This window comes from Crotalus tigris, unplaced genomic scaffold (genome assembly GCF_016545835.1).
Source record: "Crotalus tigris isolate CLP2741 ecotype Arizona unplaced genomic scaffold, ASM1654583v1 scf7180000018831.1652172, whole genome shotgun sequence".
NCBI lineage: Eukaryota > Metazoa > Chordata > Lepidosauria > Squamata > Viperidae > Crotalus > Crotalus tigris.
Window position 1 is genome coordinate 220,464 of NW_024097221.1, and position 26,701 is coordinate 247,164.

At 39.2% G+C, this 26,701-nt stretch overlaps 2 protein-coding genes across 7 annotated transcripts in view; both read left to right on the plus strand.

Moving 5' to 3' along the window:
• Nucleotides 1–1,923: 1,923 nt before the first annotated feature.
• Nucleotides 1,924–11,294, plus strand: FADD (Fas associated via death domain). Its single transcript, XM_039356880.1, has 3 exons — nucleotides 1,924–2,920; nucleotides 7,819–8,126; nucleotides 10,805–11,294. Exons 1-3 carry the CDS (start codon nucleotides 2,844–2,846, stop codon nucleotides 11,083–11,085), a joined length of 666 nt encoding a protein of 221 aa, XP_039212814.1. The 5' UTR covers nucleotides 1,924–2,843; the 3' UTR covers nucleotides 11,086–11,294.
• A 10,476-nt stretch (nucleotides 11,295–21,770) lies between these two features.
• The window catches only part of PPFIA1 (PTPRF interacting protein alpha 1), a 58,569-nt gene continuing 53,638 nt past the window's right edge, over nucleotides 21,771–26,701 (plus strand). For 2 of the 6 annotated variants that reach the window (XM_039356815.1, XM_039356818.1), the window contains exons 1-2: nucleotides 21,771–22,957; nucleotides 24,458–24,721. In XM_039356815.1, the coding sequence (XP_039212749.1) occupies nucleotides 24,458–24,721 (264 nt within the window). In that variant the 5' untranslated portion in view covers nucleotides 21,771–22,957. The remainder of the gene's footprint in view (nucleotides 22,958–24,457; nucleotides 24,722–26,701) is intronic. The other 4 variants (XM_039356819.1, XM_039356817.1, XM_039356816.1 and 1 more) reach the window with 3 other exon arrangements.

Sequence of the window (26,701 nt, forward strand, 5' to 3'; positions counted from 1 at the left end):
TCCCTATCTGGGTATTCTGAAACAGATCCTATTAGGTTGAAACCAATGGAACCCTTCTTTTTAAAAAAAAACAAATAACAAAAACAAATACCACTGCAAATACACCAATTGCAGTGAGGCAAATAGCTTTGCAAGAGCTCACTCATCTTGTCCCTATTTAAAAGAGCCTTCTAGTCATCTAATCTAATATTACAATTAGATTTAAAATAAAATGATTTACTGTATACTGAAGATTGGAACTTCAGTTGTCAACTGTAACTGTAACTTGTAACTGCATTTCTCAAAAATACCTCATTTCAGAACCAGAGATTTAGAAAGAATATTCCTCCCTCCACAGGCTGTGGTTGCAGCTTATCCAGGAAATCTAGCTAGGACCTGAACTATCTTGAGTTCAAATGAAACTTCAACTTCTGGACAAACTATAATGCTTACGGCTAGGAATAGGGTGGACACCACAGTGTGGTACAAATAAATACATGAAATCTTAGGAAAGTAAGAGGAACACTCTGGAATGCTCCATAATTATTCCATGACTTCCTAGAATCTGGTGGCATTACATTGGCTCTCCAAAATGTACTGATGAAATTATTGCAGGCTTCTGTTTTTGTGATTTGACATGTTAAAAGCTAGTAAAAGCTGTTTTGTGAGATGGGCAGCTATTTTAATTTGACAAATAAATAAATAAAACACTTACTTGCTATTATAAAATGCTTCTGGATCTCCTTGTACATATCTGCTGTTTCTAGCCAGAGATCCATATTACTCCTTGTTGACTTTCTGAAAATTAATGACCTGGTTGTTCTCCCATATCTTGAGCTAGGCTGAGCCTCTTTGGTTTTTGGTTCTAATCAACTGTAGTCTTAAATATGTAGGTTGATTTCTTACAATTTTTAAATTGTAAGACACCCAGAGTCGCTATGGAGTCAGTCTGCTTCAAAACTGAAATAATTAATTTTTCCAGTACTTGATACTGGCATATAGAGACTAAGAAAGATGAACTCTTTTTGAATTTTGCAGGAGTCGCAAACAAGTAAATGTACACAAGTAAAACAAAAGCCTTTCCTTATAGACTTTGGGAATTGTATGTCTTGCTGTTTCCTGTACACTTCCTTATTCAGCCTGCTGGCTTTTTTATGAGCTCTCTTTATCTTGCCTTTGGATCACAATAGCCTGAAGTTGTTCTTCTGATAACATCTTGTTCTCTAGAGCAACTGTAGATTCATCCTTCATCCACTGTCCCCATGTGTAGATTCCTGAAATCTCGGGGGGGCGGGGGGGGGACTCTGGCACCCTAGCATATATTCCCTTAGTACGATCTGTACTTGCTACTTAGCAAGCAGCAGTAGCAGCAAGGATTTCTACAAATCTACTGTGGACTCAGTAGAAGTTTAATTTTTCTAAAGAAACTTAAGAAAAAAATGCTATGTTTGTGAGTAATAAAGCTATTAGTTGAAAGCTAGCTCCATTTACTCAGAAATAGGTCCACTTTGCTTCTCGAATTCTACTTTTCTACATATGAATTGTCAGTACTTTTTTTGTAATTCTTTGATACTCGATTGTCAAAGTGCTCCATTTGTGCATTCACCAGGGTGAACAAATTCATCGATAAGGATCCCTTGGGACAGTTGAAGACGGGGAGGGGGGGGCGGAAACATGGCCTTCAATTACTACTGCACACGTAGGAGGACGACTTCCGTGTTTGACGGACCTTCTCCCACCTATGCCCTCACGGGGCTATTCTTTTTCTCTTGTTCCCTCAGAGCGAGACCGCGGCTAGCTCCGTCTTCCAGCTCTCAGGAGGAAAGAAAAGCCTTCCCACCGGTGCCCTGAAACCAACTCCCTCCCCCCCAAAAAACGGGGTAACCTCCCTCCGCCTTCCAGGGCGAGACGAAGGCCCCGCCGCGCTGCATTGTGGTCCACGCCGTTGTAGGTTGAAGCCGCAGAGGCTGTCGGGAATCCCAGGAGGCGGCGACCCAGCTCCGAGCGGCGGCCCGGGGCTTGGCTTGGAGCAGGCACCGATCGCCTCCCGGAGCTCCTCTCCTTCCCTACAGCGCTCTCCCGGCAGCGGCTCGCCGCCGCTGCCCCCGCCGCCGGCCGTCGTGGGGAGGCGGAAGAGCCTTCGGGAGCATCTCCGACTCAGCTACCTCGGATGGGGATGTGGAGGCAGGAGGCGGAGCTACCTGGGCAGAGAAGGCCGAAGTTGAGAGCGAGAAGCGGAGCGCAGAACTCCGCATTGGCGCTGCGGGTCCCCTGAGGCCTCCAGAGGAGCAGCCCTCGGCCCTGGAAAGCCGCGCGGCTTCCCGGTGAGGGGGGGGGGGAAACCTCGGAAGAGAGGCTCCCCTCGGGGGCTCTTCAGCCCGGTCTTGCAACTTTTCCCCGCTTTCTGCTCTTTTAACTCTCCTGCCTCGTGAAGGTGGCGGTGCGAAGAGCTCCTGCCTCCCCGGGGAAGAAGGGAAGGATAATGGTTGGCAGCCACATCCCAGGGATGATCTTTGGCTCTTGGCTCTTCTTTTGAAGCTTTCCTTTCGCGGCAACCTCCCCCTCCCACCCCCCGAAAAGAGGAATTCTAAGTGCAGGGGGAAGACGCGGAAACTGAAGAGACGGAAGAGAGGAGTGTCTTCTGGGGCCTCCGGGAGAACTGCAACAGCCTCTGCTACTTTCTTCTTTTTTGTTGTCGAAGTAATGCCGTTGTGACCTTAAGTAAGATTTCTACATCCTGCACAATTTGCCGGCCCAAAGACGCCGAGAAAGCACTCGGCCTTTTTGCACGTTACCTCTCGCCTTTGAAAAAGACTTGTTAGGTTGGATGGTTGCTCTACCATTTCAAATGCTTTTGGAAATGAATGGGCAAACTTGCTGAAAAAAATCTGATATCGTTGGGAAAAAATTGGTCTGTGACAAATCTCTTTTATCAAAGAAGGTAAGTGGATTTTATGATTATGAGGTGTGATGGATTATTGGAATAAAATAATCAAGGAGTCCATCCTCAACGTTAGGTCAGTTAAATTGTTTAATTTAAAATGATTAAACTCATTTGATTATATAGCTTTTAAAATATGAGAACTAAAATTGGAATGGTGAAAATGGTTTATGTTTAGCTCAATAGTTACAAACTTGTAAAGGGTAAAAAAGTTTGAAACGAATTTGGTGGCCTTTAATAAAGAGGAACTGTTTCCGTTATTTATGACTCACTTCAAGAAATTTATTAAAGCTTTTAATAATGCTGTACCAAACTGTTTAAATCCCTATACATCTTAATTCAAGATCTGAAAGTTACAGAATCACAGAAAAGCTTATAACTTATTAATATCCAGCATTTGCTTAGGATGGAAGAATTCAGGTTCAAAGCTATGTTAGTTCATGTCTTAATGATTTATTTGTGATAATACTTATTTGTTCTTTTGAACTTTTTAAATATAGTATTTCCTAAGAAGTTTCTTCTCATTAGTTAATAGCGCCCAATTGCAAAAAGACACCTGTATTATTTCTGTATCAATATATAGTAGTGGCCAAAATTGTGGAAACCTTTTGGGAAAAGTGTATTTTTGAGGTTTAATGGCTAATAACACCACTTTCTTTGGAGTAATACCATAAAATTATATATCATTGGAAAGATAATTTAATCAAGAATGTAATGCAACAAAGTTTGTTCAATTATCTGTACTGTATTCTATGAAACGTTATAGCCAAATAACCAGAAAAAGGAAGCACAACTTGCTTAGGCTGATACCTTTCCTTTCCTTCATCTGATTGCAGCCAATGAGCATGAGTGTTTAGAGAGCCAATCAGGTGTCATCTTGTTTTGGCAATGAGCCAATCAGATCACAGTAAGATTCAGTTATTGATATCATGTATTGAAGCTGAGAGGAGGACATTTGTCAGTGTGTTATGTGATCGCTATCAAGTTGGTTGGGTTTTTATGTGTTCTTTCATTTAGTGAGCTTGTAAAACGTAATAAAATTAAAGTAATGGTGCAAAGAGTTGACTGGTCTCCCAGAAAACGATGCAAAATAGTATTATTAATCTAACAAGGTTACAGTTATAAAGAAAATAAAAGAAAAATTGGTGGAAACTTAACCAAAGGTGGTATTTCTACTGTACACTTTTCCCAAAAGCTTTCCAGAATTTTGGCCACTACTGTATTTCTTTAAAAAGATATTGTGTGACCATTTCCCCACCCCAAACTCAAGAGAAAAGGAAGTAGATAGTAAAAATTTAAAAATTAATTAAAGCAGTTATGTCTTCTAGATCAGGGCTTTTCAACCAGTGGTACGGGTACCACCTGTGGTACACTGGCACCTTGCAGGTGGTACGCGACCACCCTAGAAAAGTGGTAGTGGGGGAGGGGAATGAGTTGAACCAGTGGCAGCACTGCACAAGCCTGAGCGAGAGATGGCTGGAACTGCAGGGCTGTCAGGGCTCAGCGGAAGCGCCAGGATCAGTGACGCTTTCCACCTGATCGGCGCGTCTTCGGTACTGTCAGGGCTCAGTAGAAGCGCCAGGATCGGCGCCAGGCTCCAGCTGGAGCTCAGCGCTGATCCTGGTGCTTCTGCTGAGCCCTGAAGAAGCACCAATCAGCTGGAAAGCAACACTGATCCTGGTGCTTCTGCTGAGCCCAGAAGAAGCGCCGATCAGCTGGAATGTTGCAGCATCTCCAGGGTCTTGTGATTTACATTCAGATGCTTGGCAACCGATTGATATTTATGATGGTCACAGTGTCCCAGGGTCAGATGAAGTGACCAAAACCTGCTGCAACCACCCAACAGACGGGGAATAAAAACCAAACACCCTCCCACCCCACCTCCGCTGCCAATCCTCAACAGAAATGCTCACAACAATGAAAACCTCTGACAGGAGAAAAAGCGCCACCAGGTGGGCAGGCAGGTGTCTTGCTCGGCTGTGGCTTGGGGGGCACTTTTTTCAGTGCCATTTTTTTGTTATCAAGTTTTTGACACCTTGCTAGGCGACTGGTGGTACTCGGATATTGCCATATCCTAAAAATGGTACAATGGGTGAAAAGGTTGAAAAGCCCTGGTCTAGATACCCATTTTGTTCTAATAGACCAAGGTTTTTCAACCTTTTCACAGACTACCACTTTTAGGACATGGCAATATTCGAGTACCACCAATGCTTAGCATGGTGTCAAAAACTTGATGACTTAAAAAAAGGGGGGGGGGATTTTAGGTTTCATTTGTTATAGAAATGGCTAGTTTATACTATTATGGAAAAGGACAAAGTTGAGGTTTGATGTTAATGCTTCATTCTACTGCAACAGAGGAAGTTAGAAGTCAGTGCCTTTTCTTTCCCCTTTCTCCCCCTCACTTTTCTTTCCCCTTTTTCCTCTCCACTGTCCTACTATTTGCTTTTGTATTTTATTCTATAATCTAATAAAACGTTACAAACCGTTAAAAAAAGTACTGGTTTTACTCCTCCTTTTATATCCTCTCTTCTCTCCCTCCTCCTCTTTTTCTGTTCCTGGTGCGCTGGAAGCGTTTATCAGCTGGAGGTATGACCTCTTAGCAGAGCCCCAGTAACACTGCAGTTCCAGCTGATTATCCCTCAAGCTTCCCTGGCGCTGCTTTAGCTCATCCACTTTTACACTTTTTTTTACACTGCTTTTCAACCTGTTGTATGCATACCATCTGCAAGATGCTAAAATACCACCAGTGGGATACGTACCACTGGTTGAAAAGTCCTACAATAGACTATGATAGTTGATTAATAGTCACGTGAACAAATAGGTTTGCTTTATTCCTGTTGTGTCTATTGCTGAATTCATACCTTTCAAATTAATCTATCTGCAATAATGCTACTAATGCATTTTCTGTACTGGCAATTATTAATGCAAATATTAGAATGTTGGTACTTACCCATAAACATAGGCTGGAATCAGATAAAAATCTACCCCTATACTTTTCTTTAGCACCTACTAAGGTAAGTTAGAATTTCAAACTATTATCCATGTCAAGTGAACTTTAGCATGGGCAATTGTATATATATTAGTTTTACCAAGTTATATGTTGCGCACATGTCTAATACATGTCCAATACATGCACAGTCTTGAGAGCAGTCAGCTGGAGGTGCACCAAAGAGAAATGGGGGGAGGGCAGACGATATAAAAGAAGGGGGGAGAGAAGAGAAGATATAAAAGACGGAGGAGGAGAGAAGATAAGATATAAAGGGAGAGAAGAGAGGATATAATAGGAGGAGGGGTAAGAAATTTGTTAAATGAGTTTTGCCCCATTTTATGACTTTTCTTGCCACATTTGATAAGTGAATCACTGTAGTTGTTAAATTAGTAACACGGTTGTTAAGTGAATCTGGTTTCCCCATTGACTTTGCTTGTCAAAAGGTTGCAAAGGGGGATCACATGACCCTGGGACAATGTGACCATCATAAATATGAATCAGTTGCCAAGCATCCGAATGTAAATCACATGACCCTGGGGATGCTGCTACGGTCATAAGTGTAAAACATTATCATAAGTCACTTTTTTCAGTGCCGTTGTAACTTCGAACAGTCACTAAGCAAACTGTTGTAAGTCAAGGATTATCTGCAGTTTATCACTTTTTTCCTTTTTTTTTTTTTGTCATCAAGTTTTTGACACCTTGCTAGGCGACTGGTGGTATTTGAATATTGCCATATCCTAAAAGTGGTACAGTCTGTGAAAAGGTTGAAAAGCCTTGCTGTATACTGCTGAAACAGATGCTACATGTGTGGGTTCACAAAGTCCCCAAGAATTGAGTTCAGCTTAAGCGAACTTCAACCTTCTGACTGAGAATAGTAGAAGCTGTCGCTCTCAAAGGGTGGCATTACTACTATCGTCATCTTAAAACTCATCTGGAATCATCTGTCAAGAGAGATCTGAATCTTTAAGTAAAAATCACTATGAAGTAAAAAGGAAAGATGACTCGGAAATGCCCTTCTTTAAAGATTCATCATAGTATCTGATGAATTAATGTGGGCTCTTTAATAAAACAGAAATACCTTAGATCAGCAGGCAAGTGAAATCAGTCCTTTTTAAAACACATTAATACCAATATATAGGTATTAAAAGCAACCAATTTATCTCCACTGTTCTGTACGTCTGCAACGCCTTCAACACCTATGGAATCAAACAGTGCGTGGATTTAACAGGTTGGTAGTAAAAGCTGGGCAGCACCACACCTTCCAGGGTGAACCCTTCAGAAAGATGCGGGGCAGAGGAGCGTTCTCCAGGCAGCCTCTTCATCTTGTGATGTCTGGAATCGGCAGTCAGGAAAGAGGAAGCAGGTCTCAAAGTTTTGCTTTTTCTTTTTTAAAAATCCAGATTTTTAAATGAGCATATCTCATCAGGATCACGTAAAAGGTTAGCTCAGTGTTTCCCAAACTTGACAATTTTAAGGCATGAGGACTTCAACTCCCAGAATTCCACAGCCAGCGTTGCTGGCTGTGGAATTCTGGGACTTGAAGTCCACATGCCTTAAAATTGTCAAGTTTGGGAAACACTGGGTTAGCTGGAACACTTTTAACAAAAGTAAAAAAAGATCTCTATGTCGTTAAGGATCGAACCGGATGCATTGTGGAAATAGAAATCTGCCGGCTAGTTGGCTGGAGGGAAAGACGCGTTTCGCCTGAAGAAAGAGACGTGCAGACGTTTTTCAAGATCTTGTAGTTTTCATTTTAGGATTCTGCTTGGCCAGGAGTTGTGATAACTAGAAGTTGGCATACTTCGGAAAAGAGGAAATCGGCATTAAAGAGAGGAAGAATGTTTGTTTTTTTTAGCCATGCCTATGCCTCTCAACAAAACCTTCTGAACCTTCCCTGTATTCTTTCTAGGTTTCCGGGAATGGATCCCTTTCTGGATTTGCTGAATTCATTTTCAAGGGCCTTGTCGCCCGCGGAGCTTGAAGATCTTAAATTTCTTTGCCACAGCCACATTGGTAAAAAAAAACTTCAGGAGGTGAGCCGTGGCAATGAGCTCTTTGCGATTCTCCTGGAACAGGAAAAAATTGCCTCCAACGATGTAGGGTTTTTGAGACAGCTGCTCAAAACCCTGAAAAGAGAAGATCTATTAACTCAACTGGAGCAGTATGTCAAAACAGAAGATGGTGATCCAGGTCGTCAGCCAGATGATGAACAGAAATGTAGGTTGCTCTTGTTTCTTTTTGATCTGAAAAAAAAAAGATCCTTTGGTCTTTTGAGGGGCAGGACAGCAATCCTCCACACACTAGTTTATAATGCATCCCACTGGTTATGAGTGGATTTACTTTTTGGTAAATATTCAGGCCAGTAAGGTGGATCTCTAGGTGCTATAAGACACTTTGGGGTTATTTTTGTGAAATAATTAGTTATAGGAATATTCCGTGGAAGTCCAAGGTGACTTGTTCAAAAGGCAAGTTGCTTCTAGCCAGGCAAGCTGCTCCAGATTAACTGTTGGTACTTGGCATCTCATACCACCTTCCTTTGCCCAGAGATCTTTTGCCCCTCAGATAACTGCAGGAGAGAAGAGAGGCATATGAGAAAGAAGATTATTAAGTAACTGCAGCCCTTGCATCTTGCCCAGTCCTATCCAGGAGATTTATATTAAAAAAAATGTAACTGGAAACTCTGGGAGCAGTAGCTTTCAGCTTTTGGAGGGAGCAACTACTGGTATATGAGCATTTCTTTTCTTCTTTTTTTTTTTTGTAAAAATTTTTATTTTCAACTTTACAATACATAACAATCTTACAAATACTTCAGATAAAAAATAAAACAAATTGATACACACCACATTCGGTCTTGCCCGCCCATTTCCCCCCGAACCACATCCCACCTCAAACCAACTTACTTCTTTCCCTCTTTTTCTTCACTCACCCCCTCTCCTCCTTCACCTCCACCTTCCTACTTACTTCTCGCCTTCTTCTTCTCCCTCTTGATGCATTCCAGGGGAAATGCCCGGGCAGTTCCTCTCTCAAAATTAAAACAGTAATATTATATACAATAAGACTATTTCTACTTTATCTGAACTACTTAAACTTCAACCCATCCACTCCCCACCCCCCTCCCCCCCCGACTTCCCAGAGCAAAATACAGGATTATGCAAACATATTAAACATAATCTATTTAAGTTTACTAATTATACAATGAACCAAATCATAAAAACCCTTAACTCTCTTCAAACTTTAACATCATAAGTTTATAAACAAAATCATTACTCATAGAATAAGTGAAACTTTGTAGTTCCATATTTCTTCTGAACATATTCTATCCCTCTTCTCCATACGTTAAAATATCTCTCTTGTGAATGATCGTTTAAATAAGCAGAAATTTTAGCCATTTCTGCTAAATTAGAAACCTTAAATACCCATTATTCTAAAGAAGGCAGAATATCCTTCTTCCAATATTGACCCACCAGTAATCTTGCTGCTGTTATTAAATTCAACATTAAAATAGTTTCTTTAACATTAAAGTCCACGAAAATTCCCAAAAGGAACAGTTGGGGAGTAAACTTAATCTTCCTTTTAAAAACCTTTTGAATGTTCCACCAAATCATAATCCAAAAAGCTTTAATAACTTTACAAGTCCACCAAACATGAAAATAGGTTGCATCCAAGCAACCACATCTCCAACATTTAGGTTGCATGTTCGGGTACATACAGGACAGCTTTTTAGGATCCAGATGCCATCTATAAAACATTTTGTAAATTTTTTCCCACAAATTGTATATGAGCATTCCTTGACTTAATGCAGGCCATCTAGCGACCATTGAGAGTTATGATGGATCTTCCTGGGGCACTTATGACTCGAGTTAGAACTTCTGATGGTCACTGCCCCCCTGCAGTCGTGTGATCGCACCAGGTGCTCATCAACCAGGCTGCATTGTCCCATGGTCATACAACATTTTACGACAGTTTTACTGAAAAACGGCATTTACTTCGCTTTTTGAAAAACTGGGCCCATTGCAAACTATTGCTTTCCTTAACAACTGGCATTTGTTTAATAATTGCCACAGAAAAGGTCATAAAATCAGATGAATCACATGAGTGACCCAACTTATGACTGACATTAATTTTGACTAGTCATAACTCAACGACCATCTGTAATAAATTTAAAATTATTATTAATCTGTGGTAGTTCTTTAATGAATCTCACTTTATTCAATAGGGACTAATCTCCCAGGAGAGTGCCAAGTCAGGAAAGATAATTGAAGGGTGTTAATTAAGAACAGAATTTCTGAGATTCCCAGAAGCTTGTAGAAGAGGACGTGACTAGCCCCATATTAACATTTCTGATATCCACACCCCACCCAAGGGAGCCAGTTTTGTCTTAGGACACTTATATGGTGATGTGGCCATCGTGACTATAGCCAGAGGTACACAGAATGCTGTTACCACCAAAGTGGTACCTATTTATCTACTTGCATTTGCATGCTTTTGAACTGCAAGGTGGGCAGGAACTGGTGCAAGTAATTTGCTTTATAGCTATTGATATTTACTATATTAGAAATTAAAACTGACAACTTTAAAAGTACGTATTTATTTGACTTCACAAACCCCCTGAAAAGGTGTTAGACTCCTAGGGATCCCCAGAACATACTTTAAGAACTGCTGTCTTAGAATATAACACTGAGACTGTCAAAAATTAAGCAGAATTTGTATATCATACTTCATTTGGATGGTAATGGGTAGAATGGACCTTATTCCAATCTGAGTAAATATTGAAGCCTAAGCAGCAAGAGTTTCAGAGAAAGACAAGGAAGGGATAAAACTGATGCATAATAGTTCATGCATAGGTGTCCCACGTCAATTCATCAGTTTGATTTGCATTATGCTTTTCTTTGTAGATAAACTGAAAAGAGCTTTTGAAATCATATGTGAACATGTTGGAAGGAACTGGAAAATGCTCGCTCGAAAACTTGGAATTTCAGATGCCAAGATGGATAAGATTATAGCTGCTAATCCCTACAATTTGGAAGAACAATTAATGCAGTCGCTTGTAGAATGGCAAAAATCAAAAGGAAAGGATGCGAAGGTGGAGGATATAATAAAAGCTCTCAGGGACTGTCGAATGAACCTAGCAGCAGATTATGTTGAAGAAGCTGTGAAAGAAGCTGAAACTCAGTAGGATCAGTCAGAAGAGACTCTGTTGGCATTGAATTAAACATTCACAAGAGAAAACTAGGGGTGCCACATCTGGGCTGCAGACATGAATGATCATTAGATGGCAGCAAAGTGACACAGAAAATGTTTGACATTTTGCTTTTACGTAATAGTTTACAAAATTTTTGTAGCCAAATTTGCAAAGTTCTGCTTCAATTAAAAGATTTTCCTAATTTTGCTTGCCTTTATGTTTGCTGTTTCTATATAGACATAGACAGTTTATTCATGAACCTATTAAGATGAACACAAGGAATGTGCCTGCATCTGATAACCCAATCCATGGATACTGATGTAGCCATGGGCTGTATTTTCCAGTAAAATTGGCATACAATAGCCTGTATCAGCTTAAATTTCAATTGTGAAAAGTAATAATAAAAAGAAACAATACTGACTCCTTTCAAACTACAGTAGCATATGCTAATAGTTAACAGTGGGACATGGTCTTAAGCTGTTTCCTCATGAAAACATGAGTCATTTAGGTGAGGGACAGTGTAGAAATGTGTTGAATCAATACAAATAAACCTAGAAAGCAACTTTTGCTTCACTAAATTGATGTACCAGACTTTGCATAATCTCAAATTGGATAGAGTTGGGGCCTCCGAGTACAATGAAATGGGTACAAATCTTGAAGTGGTTGTGTTATTCTTTTAATTATCCAAAGAATCCTGTAAAATATCAAACAAATGGCCAACGTTTTTAGCCTTACCCACTTTGGATCACATTGGAGCAACAAAAAGATTCTGTGGGACTTTGACTCATTTTATAAATTCCAACTTGGGACTTTCTCTGTGCAGTTATCAAATGTTCAAGGGCCCTGCTTTATATCTATATAGCTTAGGTCAAACAGCATACTGTATTTTATGTGCAGCATGCTATATTCGGTATCTCAATGTCTTCATTTTATACAAAAGCAATCTTACCACTGCCTCCTCCCAATTAGTAATGTTCTTTCAGTCAGATTAAAAAAAAACACACAGCTGTGTTATAATTACATTTATGATAACCTGTAATTGGACTAAGGAGTGTCTTTGGAGGCGAACCAAAAAAAAGGAAGATAGCAGCCACAATCATGAAATCAAATTCTGCCCCTATTTACATGCACTGCACATAGGTAATAAAAAGGGGTGAATTTTTGATCTCATGCTCATGTTGTCTTGAGTATTTTGACCTTCTCTCACCAGGGACATCCCGGATTGGACTTGGTAATACAAAACCAGCCCCTTGGAATTGTGCTTCCACAGCCAAATATCTCCACTGAAAATGTTAAAACAAACGAAGTTAAGGAGCCTCAGGCAATGTTTGTTTCTTCTGCAAAAGCCACATCCCTCCATGCTAGCACAGACAAGTATAGCCCTTGTCAACTGCTTTGTATTTTTTTTAAAAAGCAACAAAGAATCTTGGAAATTTAGAAATACAGAATAAGCTAGGTAAGAATTTAAAAAAAAAAAACTAATAAAAAAACTTCTTGAATATATGATGTGATTCCATGGAGAAAACTTTTAAAAAATGAAGCAATCATATTCAACATTTTGACCCAAAAGGCACTTGAACAGACAAAAGTAAACTATTAGGATCTACTTAGTATCACTAAAGAAATTATATTTCTATAAAGAAAGTATGGGCTAGAAAGGTCTACAAGGCTGTTCTATTTTAAGTACTAACGTCTTAAAAATTACTTCAGCAAGGTCCAACTCTACATCTGCAGGAAAAGAGAGCTACTTCTGCACTGCTACATAGATAGGGACGTGATTTAGAACTAACCCATTTCCAAATTGCCAAACGCTGAGACATGCCCAACAGTAGCTGCAATGGAACAGATCTGGTGGCTCCATGTTTGGAAAACTAAGTGCTGGCTTTAGGTCCTAGTCCGAATAAAAACATAATAGGAGGTACCTGAAATATAAAATACATCATTTGTATGTGGTTGCCATAGAATCCTCAGACCAAGTTTGGATATTCTGATATTGTTTGATGGGGAAGTAGTTGAAATGGTAGACTAATAATAGGGTGGTTCTGATCTGGAATGACTTTCATCCCTTTGAAGACTGCAGATGGAGGCTGCTCTGTGTCCCTGCTTTGAGCGCCTAGAGAAAAGGTAGCATATAAAGTGAACAAATCGTTATTATTATAATTTATTCAATGTATAGGCTGCCTGATCAGTTACTGGAACCACCTCTTCATACAGCTTCTAAGAACTAAACAAGAGATTCAGAATTGTCAGATTAAGCTAAAAGGGCAGTCATTAACAATTTCAAACTTCTGTCACCCAGGAGGATGAATGAAGCTCGGATGTCCACGCAAAACTGCATTTATTTCCAGTATTGTTGACTGTAGTTCTAAGCATGCATTGCTCACCTTTCTTAGGGAGAAGCTCAGCAATATTTTTGCAGTCGTGATATGTTCTTCCAGTAATAACAGGAAACAATTTCTCCAGTTATACTGTAGCAATTTAAATCACAACAATTCTACCAAGATGAAAAATTCACAGTTCTGAACTGGAAGGCTGGATTCCTTTAAAAAAAAAACACCTCACAACCCACACCTAACTGAATATCTGCAATAGGAAACTAATTTTAAAATCCCTATATGATGGAACACTGCTAATTATTTATTGCCACTGCCTTCTTCTATACCTCTTAGTTCAATGGATGGGGTTTTTTTTATATTACGGTATGTGTTATGTTACACACAATTCCTGCTTAAACCAGTTTTTACGTAATTAGACAATTAACATACTTTGCCTCCTCCTTGTGCTCCCCTCCTTTTCTTAAGGCAAAGCTTTGATTGCTAATGAAGCACACAGAAACCCAAACATGGCAAAGTATCTTTCCATGTTTTGTGACAGGCAAGATACAAAGATAGCTCTAAGTTGTAACTCTTCCCCCACATCCATATAATGAAAAAGACATAGTTTAGGTATGTCCAAGTACTTTAAATACACTTCAGGTATAGGTCTCTGATTCTATTTGATGGATGCAGTGTAGCATTAGCAATGACATTTTAAAGGCCTGGGATTATTGATTCATTGCATTTATGTCTTGTTTTTTCTCTGAGAAATCAAGTCAGTTTTACATGGGGGCCTCCTCAAATTGTATCCAAACAAGGTACAAGGTGAATTTGGCTGAAAGAGAATGACTAATAAAAAATCATCCCACTGAGCTCCACAATTTAATTAGCCTTAAAATTTTGCAATGTGTTAACCCCTGTACATTATTGTCTATCCACAGAGTAATGGCATTAAATTTGGGTGCAACTCAACAATCCACCACTTGACCTCCTTTCAAATAAGTCTTCGTTTTCTTACAGACCCATCAACTTCTCCACTGTGGATCTGAAATCTCTTTCAGAACAGATCTGATAAGTACGTGAAGGACTGTAGACGGAGGACTCACTATCCCATTCCAGTTCCTCTGAGAGAAACAATTTCAGAAGTGAAAAAAACAATACATTGATAAAAACAATAATACATGTAATACATATATTAATATTAATACGTTTATTACATTATCCTAAATATTTATTTAGATCACATGATTACATTTCAGGGTGCATAGATATTTGACTCTGCTTCAAGTCTAATTGTCTCAGTTATCTGTGATATATAAACCACATGCCATAGCTTTTATAACACTTCAGCTAAAGAAGGTAATAACATGCCAGTCCTTGTTTACTGTGACCGTTGCAGCTCTGAAAAGATGCACTTTGGGATTTTCAAAATGACAAGCAATATGTAAATATTGTAAATAAATAAAAAATAGTTATTCAATAATTAAAAAGAATATTAAATATAGAATTCAACAAACACAACACCACTGTATCCATAAATTGTGGAGGCTGTAATTAGTTTAAAAGTTATACATATACTATATACTTATAACTGCTGCTCCTAAGTCTCATTGGGGAGGTCCTAGGGTAGGGGTAGGCAACCTTGGCTCTTTTATGACTCGTGGACTTCAACTCCCAGAATTCCTGAGCCAGCATTAGTGGGGAGGAAGACTATGATTTATTCTGTAGGAAGACAAAGATAATGAATATGGCTTAGATCATGGCTTAATTTCCCTTCATATACTGTATGTAAATGGAAATATTGGCAGTGAGGTCGGCTCCTAATGGTGCCACTGGATACTCCCCAGCCGCCAGGGTGGTGCTGAGTTGAACACAGACCAATGCAGCACTATTCTTTACTGCATCCATGCCTGGGTATTCTGAAAAAGATCCTATTGGGTTGAAACCAATGGTACTCTTCGGTTTTTGAAAAACAATTAACAAAAACAAATACCACTGCAAATACACCAATTGCAGTGAGGCAAATAGCTTTGCAAGAGCTCACTCATCTTGTCCCTACTTAAAGGAGCCTTCTAGTCAGTGGTGGGATTCAAATATGTGAACACCCAGTTCTCTGTGTGGATGCCGCTTCTGGAAGTCCATTCTGTGCCTGGGCAATAAAAAATTAGCTACCGGTTCTGCCGAAGTAGTGCGAACTGGCTGAATCCCATCACTGCTTTTAGTCATCTATCCTAACATTACAATTAGATTTAAAATAAAATGATTTACTGTATACTGAAGATTGGATCTTCACTTTTCAACTGTAACTGTAACTTATAACTGTACTTGTCAAAAATACCTCATTTCAGAACCAGAGATTTAAAAAGAATATTGCTGCCTCCACGTTATCCTAAAAAAGTAAGAGGAACACTCTGTAATGCTCCATAATTATTCCACAACCTGCTAGAGTCTGGTGGCATTAATTTGACTCTCCCAAAGATACTGATCAAAATCAAATTATTGCAGGCTTCCGTCTCTTTTTATGATTTGACATGATAGAAGTTAATAAAAGCTGTTTTGTAAGATGGGCAGCTATTTAAATTTGACAAATAAAACACTTACTTGCTATTATAAAATGCTTCTGGATCCACTTGTACATATGTACTGTTTCTAGCCAGAAATCCATATTGCTCCCTCTTTGTTGACTTTCTGCAAATATTAATGACCTGGTTGTTCTCCCATATCTTGAGCTAGGCTGAGCCTCTTTGGTTTTTGGTTCTGATCAGCTGTATTCTTCCTTAGATATGCAGCTTGATTTCTTTTAAATCCCATTTACATTTTTAAATTGTAAGACGCCCAGAATCCCTACAGAGTCAGGCAGCTTCAAATCTGAAATAATTAATTAATTTCTCCTGTAATTAATAGTGGCATACAGAGTCTAAGAAAAATGAACTCTTTTTGAATTTTGCAGGAGTCACGAACAGGTAAATTTACACAAGTAAAATGTCCAGTAAAATTATAAAAAAAAGCCTTTCCTTATACACTTTGGTAATCGTATCTCCTGCTGTTTCCTGTATACTTCCTTTCTGGTTTTCAGGACATCCGACAGTTCCTTATTCACCCTGCTGGCTTTTTTATGAGCTCTCTTTATCTTGCCTTTGGATCACAATAGCCTGAAGTTCTTCTTCTGATAACATCTTGTTCTGTAGAGCAACTATAGATTCATCCCTTTCATCCACTGTCCCCATCTGTGTAGATTCCTGAAATCTCAGGTAATTTCTTTTTCTCCTGATGCTCTCAGGCCCACTTTCTTTCAGGAGTGCTGTGCTTCTCTGTGGGAAAACAGTTCTCATTTCTTACTGCAAAACTAGAACAGTTGAGTGGGTCTTTTTTCTTCTTCTAAGTTTCCAGTACAAAAATGTTGGCCTTTAAGTATATCAAGTATTTAATATCTTGGCACTGTGATCTCAATCCAAGAACTTTCACCTGCTTCAAAGCACCTTTTTTTACATATCCCCACTAATTATATACAAATAATAGAGGGATACATTCATGCCATTTTTAAAACTACGATCCTCACTGGTTGCACCATAAAAGTTCACTTTTTATTTAACTGATGAAATTAGGATATTGTTATTCTTTTACTCATATTTACTCATATGGCCATCTAGTAGCATTGGGCCATCTCTCCCATTCAGGAGGTTGACTGCCAATTCCAGTTTTCATGGGGTCTTTGAGGAAGATCCGCTATTCTTCACTGTAGTCTCTCATCACCTCTTTATCAGCATTGGCAGCTTCCGCACATCCTTGCTGCATTTTGAGCTGCAAGGATAAGAGCATGTCCAAATAAAAAATACCTGTCAGTATTTGATATGTCTCCGTTTATCAGTTCCCTTTCAGAAAGGAGTGGAAAGCGTGTCTGAGTAAGCAAGCAATGACATCATTACTATAGGCCTGTTGTTGTTTTTCCAAGAGCAGTAATGAGAATTGGATCCTAAGTTCAAACTCCACTATTTTCCAGAGGGCTGGCAGGCAACAACTGAGCAGCTCACAGTTATTCCTGCTATTAGTTCTTATTGCTATCATTTCTTGCTTTCTGACATTTTTTGGCCAGGCTAGCCAACCACAGTGAGGAAAAAGAACAGTATTTCTTGCTAAGGACTAATTCTGGGCTGTGACTAAATAAGTACCTGCTTGTAGCCCTAAAGAATATTGGAAGACAGATCTTACATCACGCCAAGACTTCAGTCTGTTAGGCTAAACATTAGTTGTTCATCATGCGTCTTAGCCTCCAGATCCCTTATCATCTTTGTTGCTCTTCTCTGCACTCTAAGGCCTCAGCATCTTTTTTCTGTCATGGTGACCAGAAATCCATGCGGTGTTCAAAGTGTGGCCTTACTAGTGCAGTATAGAGCGACACTATCATTTATTTATTTATTTATTTATTTATTTATTTATTTATTTATAAAATTTATATGCCGCCCAATCCCTAGGGACTCAGATCATACTGGTCTTCTTTATGCTATCCCTTCTGTTGATGCAGCTTAGGATTGCATTGGCTTTTTTTTGGCAGCTGCAGCACACTACTGGCTCATACTTAAGCAATGTTCCACGAAGACACCTAGATTCCTCTTAAAAACGCTACTGTTCAGCAGCTATTGCCCATTCTGTACATGTGTACATTATCTGGCTTTTCCTGCCTATGTGCAGGATCTTAACTTTTCCTACCACTGAACTGCATCTTGTTGAATAGGACCCAATGCTCAAGTCTTTCGGGCTCCTTTTGAGTTTTGGGTCTATCTTCCGAAGTGTTGCAGTTCCTTCCAGCTTAATGTCATCTGCAAATATGATGAGCTTCCATTCAGACCTGTCAGCTAGGTCATTTATGAAGATCTTCAGGAGTATTGAGGTACCATTGAGGACCATGAGCTGAGCAAGGCTGGTCACCGGCAAAAAATGCACAACATTATTGCAACTGAACTGGTTCTTTTCCATTATCCATGACAGTATTCAAGTAGCAACTGCTATCCAATTTTGCAGTGATTTTTTTTTCTCCTATATTCTAGGTTTTGTACATTTTTTATTAATGAGCTTTGAATATTTAAGGTACAGTAATTACAAATGCCATTTCCCAAATAGTAAGGTTTAAAAAAATTAACATGGTGTTAAATTATATCCTAGTCATGTAGAATTATCCATTTACAAACAGGGTTAAATACTGGATTATTTGTGCCTGGATTATTCTAAAAGGGTGATTATGAATTTGTAGAAGATTGTTCTTTCAACAGGAAGACAGGATAGTAAGCTTGTCAGAGTTCAATTTGTTCTTTAAACAATAATTATCTGTGTTTTCTCAAAAGTAAGGCCTACCCCCAAAATAAAGCCCTAGTTTTGGGGTGAGGTACACACTTACAAATCAAGCTGGGGCATGGATTGGGGTTTGGATCTGCCCCATGTGCCCCGCACTCACTTATCTCGCAGCCAGGCCTCTCCTCACCTGCCCACTTCTTCTGTGGTGTTTTCTGCAGCCAGGCCTGCATTTCTCAGGCATAGGCCTTTCTGGAAGGCCTGTGCAGCCAAGAACCGAGCTATGGATTCAATCCATAGCTCTGTTCTGCAAGACATCTGCAGCCGAGGACTAAGCTATGAATTGAATCCATAGCTTGGTACTCAGCTGCCTAGGCTTTCCGGAATGGCCTGACTATAAAATGCAGGCCAAAACGCATCTGCACAATGCAGATGCTCCTTTGGCCCCAGAAGTGGACCTGCTGGGTGGGGCTGTCAGCACCGGAGGTAAGACATCCCCCCAAAATAAGACCTGGAGTCTCTTTTGGAGGGGAAAAAGACCCAGTCTTATTTTTGAGGAAACACAGTATTAATGTTGGCCAATGTTGAGCTTTAGAGTTAGTGACTATAGTCGAATCTAGACTAGACTCTAGACAGAATTCCTGACATTTTTCCAGGAACAGCAGCTGGCATCTTCAGAGCAAGGTTGTCCATATGCAGATCACAAGCAACTGAATAAGGATTGATTGAGCTCCTGTATTTATAGCCAGGTATCTGACAATTTATTGGTCTTTAGTCAAGCTAGTTTCCAATTGGTACAGGTTGGTGAAAGGTGATCTCTGGTTGGTTGTGCCTGAACCTGACTGAAGCTCAGTAATATCCATCAGATTCTGGTTGTGAAAGCTTCTACTGGTAAATGATGTTCTTTAACAGTGATATAAAATATAGCTATTATTTTGTACATAAGTAAAAAAATATTTTTACAATCTTCTTATACATTTACATTAGCGTGTATTTGCTTCTATTTAGATTTTATAGTCTTGTCTGAATTGTATTCATCAGTTTTATATTAATTTTTATTCTTATTTCTATTCTTCCTAATGACAAGGATATATCCAACTAAAAGAAAAAAACTGTCTACCCGACTTTTAAAATGCTGAAGGTGAATGCAATGTTAAAACATATACTGTATGCAGTTTAATTAATGTGTATCCATTCCTTGGTACTTGGTGCATGAAAGCCATGTGGTAACCGGGAGCTCAAGGGGGGCTAATTTTGCACAAAGCTATGGCCAAAAATGCACTGCATCCACTGAGCCATTTTATTTTACGTCACTCAGTTTTCTGTTCCAGCACTCATTTCTTATTTTTTTTCTCTTGAGAGTCCTGGCCTTCAATGTATTCTCTCATGCTGCTAATGCCTGGGATACTTTCTCCTGGTTTGTTAATTTTTTATTTCTTTAGTAGAAATACTATTCCCCCATTCCTTCATTTTGTCATCTAATCCATACCAAAGCACTCTGGCACCCTAGGAAGTACCTAGCATACAGTAGTGGTCAAAATTGTGGAAACCTTTTGGGAAAAGTGTATTTTTGAGGTTTGATGGCTAATAACACCACTTTTTTTGGAGTAGGACCATAAAATTATATATCAATGGAAAGATAATTTAATCAAGAATGTAATGCAACAAAGTTTGTTCAATTATCTGTACTGTATTCTATGAAACGTTATAGCCAAATAACCAGAAAAAGGAAGCACAACTTGCTTAGGCTGATACCTTTCCTTTCCTTCATCTGATTGTAGCCAATGAGCATGAGTGTTTAGAGAGCCAATCAGGTGTCATCTTGTTTTGGCAATGAGCCAATCAGATCACAGTAAGATTCAGTTATTGGTATCATGTATTGAAGCTGAGAGGAGGACATTTGTCAGTGTGTTATGTGATCGCTATCAAGTTGGTTGGTTTTTTTTTTCTTCATTTAGTGAGCTTGTAAAGTAATAAAATTAAAGTAATGGTGCAAAGAGTTGACTGGTTGCCCAGAAAGCGATATAAAATAGTATTATTAAGTGAACAAAGCTACAGTTATAAAGAAAATAAAAGAAAAATTGGTGGAAACTTAACCAAAGGTGGCATTTCTACTATACACTTTTCCCAAAAGGTTTCCACAATTTTAGCCACTACTGTATAGAATAGAATAGAATCTATACTTGCTACTTAGCAAGCAGCAGTAGCAGCAGAGATTTCTACAAATATCCTGTTGGTGGACTCAATAAAAAATTATTTTCCCAAAGGGCAAAAGTTAAGGAAAAATGCTGTCTTTATGAGTAATAAAACTATTAGTTGAAAGCTAGCTACATTTACTCAAAAATAGGTCCACTTTGCTTCTCTTTTCACTTTTCTACAGAGAAACGCATATGAATTGTCAGTCCTTCTTTCTGGAATTCTTTGACACTTGATTGACGAAGTATATCATCTGTGCATTCACCAGGATGAACAAATTAATCCAAAGGTAACTTTCTAAGGGTCCCGATTTAAGGCTATTTGTTAAGTAACCGAAACAGCCTAACCCTTGCTGACTCTGTAACTCATTAACTGGTGGAGTAATCTCTCCTCCTTGCCCTTCTACAAATTGCCAAACTGCAGTTTTCAGAAAGCGCAGTTCTCTTCGCAGATGCTCCCGAATTTCTGTTCGCACCCTTCGTTTGCGCTCCCCAGTAGCCTTTTACATGGATAGAGGTATTATTTGGAAGCTATTCCCCTTAGAATTGGCAAAAAGCCAAGAGTCAAGCCTCCAGGGGCAGCTTTCGGTAAGGACTCCCTTGGGATCGTTGAAGACCGGGGGGGGGGGGACGACGACGTGGCCTTCAATTACTACTGCACACGTGTTGTTTATTTAGAAGGACGACCTCCGTGTTTCACGGACCTTCTCCCACCTATGCCCTCACGGGGCTATTCTTTTTCTCTTGTTCCCTCAGAGCGAGACCGCGGCCAGCTCCGTCTTCCAGCTCTCAGGAGGAGAGAAAAGCCTTTCCACCGGTGCCCTGAAACCAACTCCCCCCCCCCCAAAAAACTAGTCGGGCTTCGCTGAAGGGGTAACCACCCCTCCGCCTTCCAGGGCGAGACGAAGGCCTCGCCGCGCTGCATTGTGGTCCACGCCGTTGTAGGTTGAAGCCGCAAAGGCTGTCGGGAATCCCAGGAGGCGGCGGCCGAACTCCGAGCGGCGGCCCGGGGCTCGGCTAGAAGCAGGCACTGGTCGCCTCCCGGAGCTCCTCGCCGTCCCTACAGCGCTCTCCCGGCACCGGCTCGCCGCCGCTGCCCCTCCGCCGGCCGTCGTGGGGAGGCGGAAGAGCCTTCGGGAGCATCTCCGAATCAGCTACCTCGGATGGGGATGTGGAGGCAGGAGGCGGAGCTACCTGGGCAGAGAAGGCCGAAGTTGAGAGCGAGAAGCGGAGCGCAGAACTCCGCATTGGCGCTGCGGGTCCCCTGAGGCCTCCAGAGGAGCAGCCCTCGGCCCTGGAAAGCCGCGCGGCTTCCCGGTGAGGGGGGGGGGAACCTCGGAAGAGAGGCTCCCCTCGGGGGCTCTTCAGCCCAGTCCTGCAACTTTTCCCCGCTTTCTGCTCTTTTAACTCTCCTGCCTCGTGAAGGTGGCGGTGCGGAGAGCTCCTGCCTCCCCGTGGAAGAAGGGAAGGATAATGGTTGGCAGCCACATCCCAGGGATGATCTTTGGCTCTTGGCTCTTCTTTTGAAGCTTTCCTTTCGCGGCAACCTCCCCCTCCCACCCCCCGAAAAGAGGAATTCTAAGTGCAGGGGGAAGACGCGGAAACTGAAGAGGCGGAAGAGAGGAGCGTCTTCTGGGGCCTCCGGGAGAACTGCAACAGCCTCTGCTACTTTCTTCTTTTTTGTTGTCGAAGTAATGCCGTTGTGACCTAAAGTAACATTTCTACATCCTGCACAATTTTGCACGTAACCTCTCGCCTTTGAAAAAGACTTGTGGACCAGGCTTTGAATAAGGGAGCTTAGTTCCGTAACAACGTTGCTTTAACCATTTGCTTACTGTGGAAAACTAGATTAATTGACCCTCCTGTTGGCTTAGCGTTTGTTAGGAAGATTACTTATTGCCTTGTGGAACTACCCAAGGTGGGGATTATTTAATGAATGAACATTGTAGTCGGAGTGGATGGCTGCTCTACCATATCAAATGCTTTTGGAAATCATTATGCAAACTTGCTGAAAAAAGCTGATATCGTTGGGAAAAATTGGTCTGTGACAAATCTCTTTTATCAAACAAGGTAAGTGGATCAATTGAAGCTTGCACAATAAACACTTTTTATGATCATGAGGTGTGATGGATTATTAGAATAAAATAACCAAAGTGTCCATTCTGAACATATTAGTTCAGTGCTGTTTACATAGTTTAATTTAAAATGATTAAACTCATTCTCATTTGATTATGTAGCTTTTAAAATATTAGAACTCAAATTGGAATGGAGAAAATTGTTTATGTTTAGCTCAATAGTTACAAACTTGTGAAGGGTAAAAAAGTTTGAAACAAATTTGGTTGCCTTTAATAAAGAGCAATTTCCCTTTTTTATGACTCATTTCCAGAAACTTATTAAAGCTTTTAATAATGCTGTACTAAACTGTTTAAATCCCTATACATCTTAATTCAAGCTCTGAAAGTTATAGAATCACAGAAAAGCTTATAATTTATTAATAACATCCAGCATTTACTTGGGATGGAAGAGTTCAGGTCTTAATGATTTATTTGTGATAATACTTATTTGTTCTTTTGAACTTTTTAAATATAATAAGTTTCTTTTTATTAGTTAATAGCATCCAATTGCAAAAAGGCAGGGCTTTTTTTCTCATAGAATGCCCAGAACAGAGTTCCAGCACCTTTTTTGGATAGAACCTTGTAGGGTAGGCAAGGCGGGTTGTATGATGTGTGTGAGTTCCCGCACCTTTTTTTTTTTTTTTTACAAATAAAGCACTGCAAAAAGGTATCTATACTGTCTCTGTATCAATATATTTCTTTAAAATATATTGATAGAGCATCTCCCCCTCCCAAGTTTAGAGAAATAGAAGTAGATAGTAAAAATTTAAAAATTAATTAAAGTAATTATAAGAGTCTTCTAGATACCCCATTTTGTTCTAGCTAGCAGCCAGGGGTGTCAAACTGCCGGCCCACTGGCCGGTTTCATCATGTGTAGGCCACACCCACCCCAGCTCCACACCCCAGCTCCAGCAATGAGAAAAAAGTCGCGATATGTCACGACATGTCACGTGATGCGATGAGTTTGACACCCGTACAGTAGGCTATGATAGTTGATTAATAGTCACATGAACAAATAAGTTTGCTTTAATCCTGTTATGTCTTTTGCTGAATGCATTTATTTCAAATTAATCTATCTGGAATTATCAATGCAGCTGCTGTATTTTCTGTACTAGCAATTAATGTAAATTAGAATGTCTGTACTTACCCTTTACCATATGCTGGAATCAGATAAAGGTCTACCCCTATACTTTTTCATTAGCACCTAGTAAGGTAAGTTAGAATTTTAAACAATTATTCATGTCAAGTGAACTTTAGCACGGGCAATTATTGGTAAGTTTTATCAAGTTATATGTTACACACAGATGTCTGATACTGTAAATTTGTAAAGAAAGTGTGACAAATTCAGATAAGTATAATTGGATGCTTGTAGCTAGATAACACTGTAGCATCTTAGTTTTGCTACTTGATTTGATCTTTTTATCATTTCATAACTAATCTTTACATTCATTTCAAGATGATGTGTGAAGTGATGCCGACCATCAGTGAGGCAGAGATTCCCTCCGGGGGAAGTGGAAACCGTGGTTCAGGTTCTCCCCTACAGTCGGATGCTGATTCCCATTTTGAGCAATTAATGGTATCCATGTTGGAAGAGCGTGATCGCCTCTTGGACACACTGCGAGAAAATCAAGAGACACTTGCATTGACCCAGGGTAAACTACATGAAGTTGGCCATGAGAGGGATTCTCTACAACGACAGCTTAATACTGCACTTCCTCAGGTATTTATTTAAATGAAAACATATTTAAATTTAAAAATGTTAAAATCAATATTTTAAGTTTAAATTCATTTCCCTAATGATTATTGGCCAGAAATAATAAACCTCCAAGGAGATTGTGTTTTTCAACAATTAACTTAATAAAATAAAACACTGATAGAGATTAGTTCTTCTTTTAATGGGATTTCTAGGAATGATGAAACAAAATATTTAATATGAGTGACAGAGTTTGAAAGGTTGCTTTATTGTCCTTACCCATTTAATTTAAAAAATCTAGATTTTTTTTTTATTCTGAAGTTGTGAGCAACTAAATCATACGAGTTATTAAAGTGAAACATTTCTTGGCCAATACTGTAGTGAAGAGAAAAATGTACTTGCCATGTAAGAATATGTAATAAAGATATCTAATGATCATGTTTATAATGGGGCTTTCTCCTACAGAACCTAACATTAAACCAATGTTTGAAAAGAACTAGCTTTTTTAAAACTAGAGTAGAATGACAATTCTGGCTAGAGGAAAAATAAAAGGTATTTACATAATTAGCAGGTCTAGCATCCTGCTGTTCTTCTGATTGCACTAATGTTTTGTCATCATAATCTGTCCTTTTATCAGGAAAGACATGTAGTTTCAACTTTTAACTTATGGTTGTGGATCTGAAAAATGAAATTATGCAGCATATTGTGACTTAGCCACTATAGTCTTAGCTTTTGTCTCTGAAATTTCATATAAATAGCTTCAATATATTATTTTAATAGTCTGGCTGATTAAAAACTCTTTTTTTTAATTTAAAAGTTTTATAAATTTATTACAATATAAACCCCCCACCCCTATTTCCCAGAGCTGATTACAGGGTAAAAAATAAAATAAACAAACACAATCTAACTAACATAACCCAACTATACTATCAATCAAAACCATAACACACTTTAACTCTTCTCAAAACAAATATTAACAAATTATGTCAAAAATAATATAATTAAAACTAATAATAATTATCTAAAATCTACTCAAAAGCAAGATAATACTTTTCAATTTCATATTTCTTCTGAATGTAATCAATCCATCTTCTCCAAACCATAATGTAATTTTCTTGTGAATGATCCTTCAAGTAGGCGGAGATTTTCGCCATTTCTGCTAAATTAGACATTTTAAGTATCCATTCTTCCAAAGTAGGCAATAAGTTTTTCTTCCAATATTGCCCCACCAATAATCTTGCAGCTGTTATAAGGTTCAACATCAAATTACTTTCTTTAACATCAAAATCTACAATAATACCCAACAAAAATAATTGCGGAGTAAACTTTATCTTTCTCTTAAAAATCTTTTGAATATTCCACCAAATCTTAATCCAAAAAGCTTTAATATCTCTACAAGTCCACCAAATATGAAAATAGGTTGCATCTAAATTTCCACATCTCCAACATTCGGGCTGTAAATTCAGATACATGCGAGACAACTTTTGGGGATCCAAATGCCATCTATAAAACATTTTATAATTTTTTTTCTTAAATTTTGCGCTTGAATAAATTTTACATTTCTAACCCAAATTGTCTCCCATGTATCCAATAAAATCGGCTCTTGAATATTTTGCGCCCATTTGATCATACAGTCTTTAACTAACTCTGTTTCAGAATCCAGTTCTATTAAAACATTATAAATTCTTTTTATATGAGCTCGACTTTGATCCTTAATCTGTTTTACCAAATTCACATCCTCTAAAGTAATACCAACCTTTTGATCTATACTCCATCTCGCTAACAATTGGTTATAATAAAACCAAGAATATACAATATTTTCTTGCTTCAACTCAGTTAAAGACTGTAATTGCCAATGCTGCCCAACCAAACTAAGTAATTCCTTATAAGAAGCTGATTAAAAACTCTTAACAGTAGTGCATACAGTATTTTTTAAGGAAAAGTCTGAGCTTTCTTTAAGAATGATTTGTCCAATGGCACCTATAGAACTTTATATCTGAGTGAAAA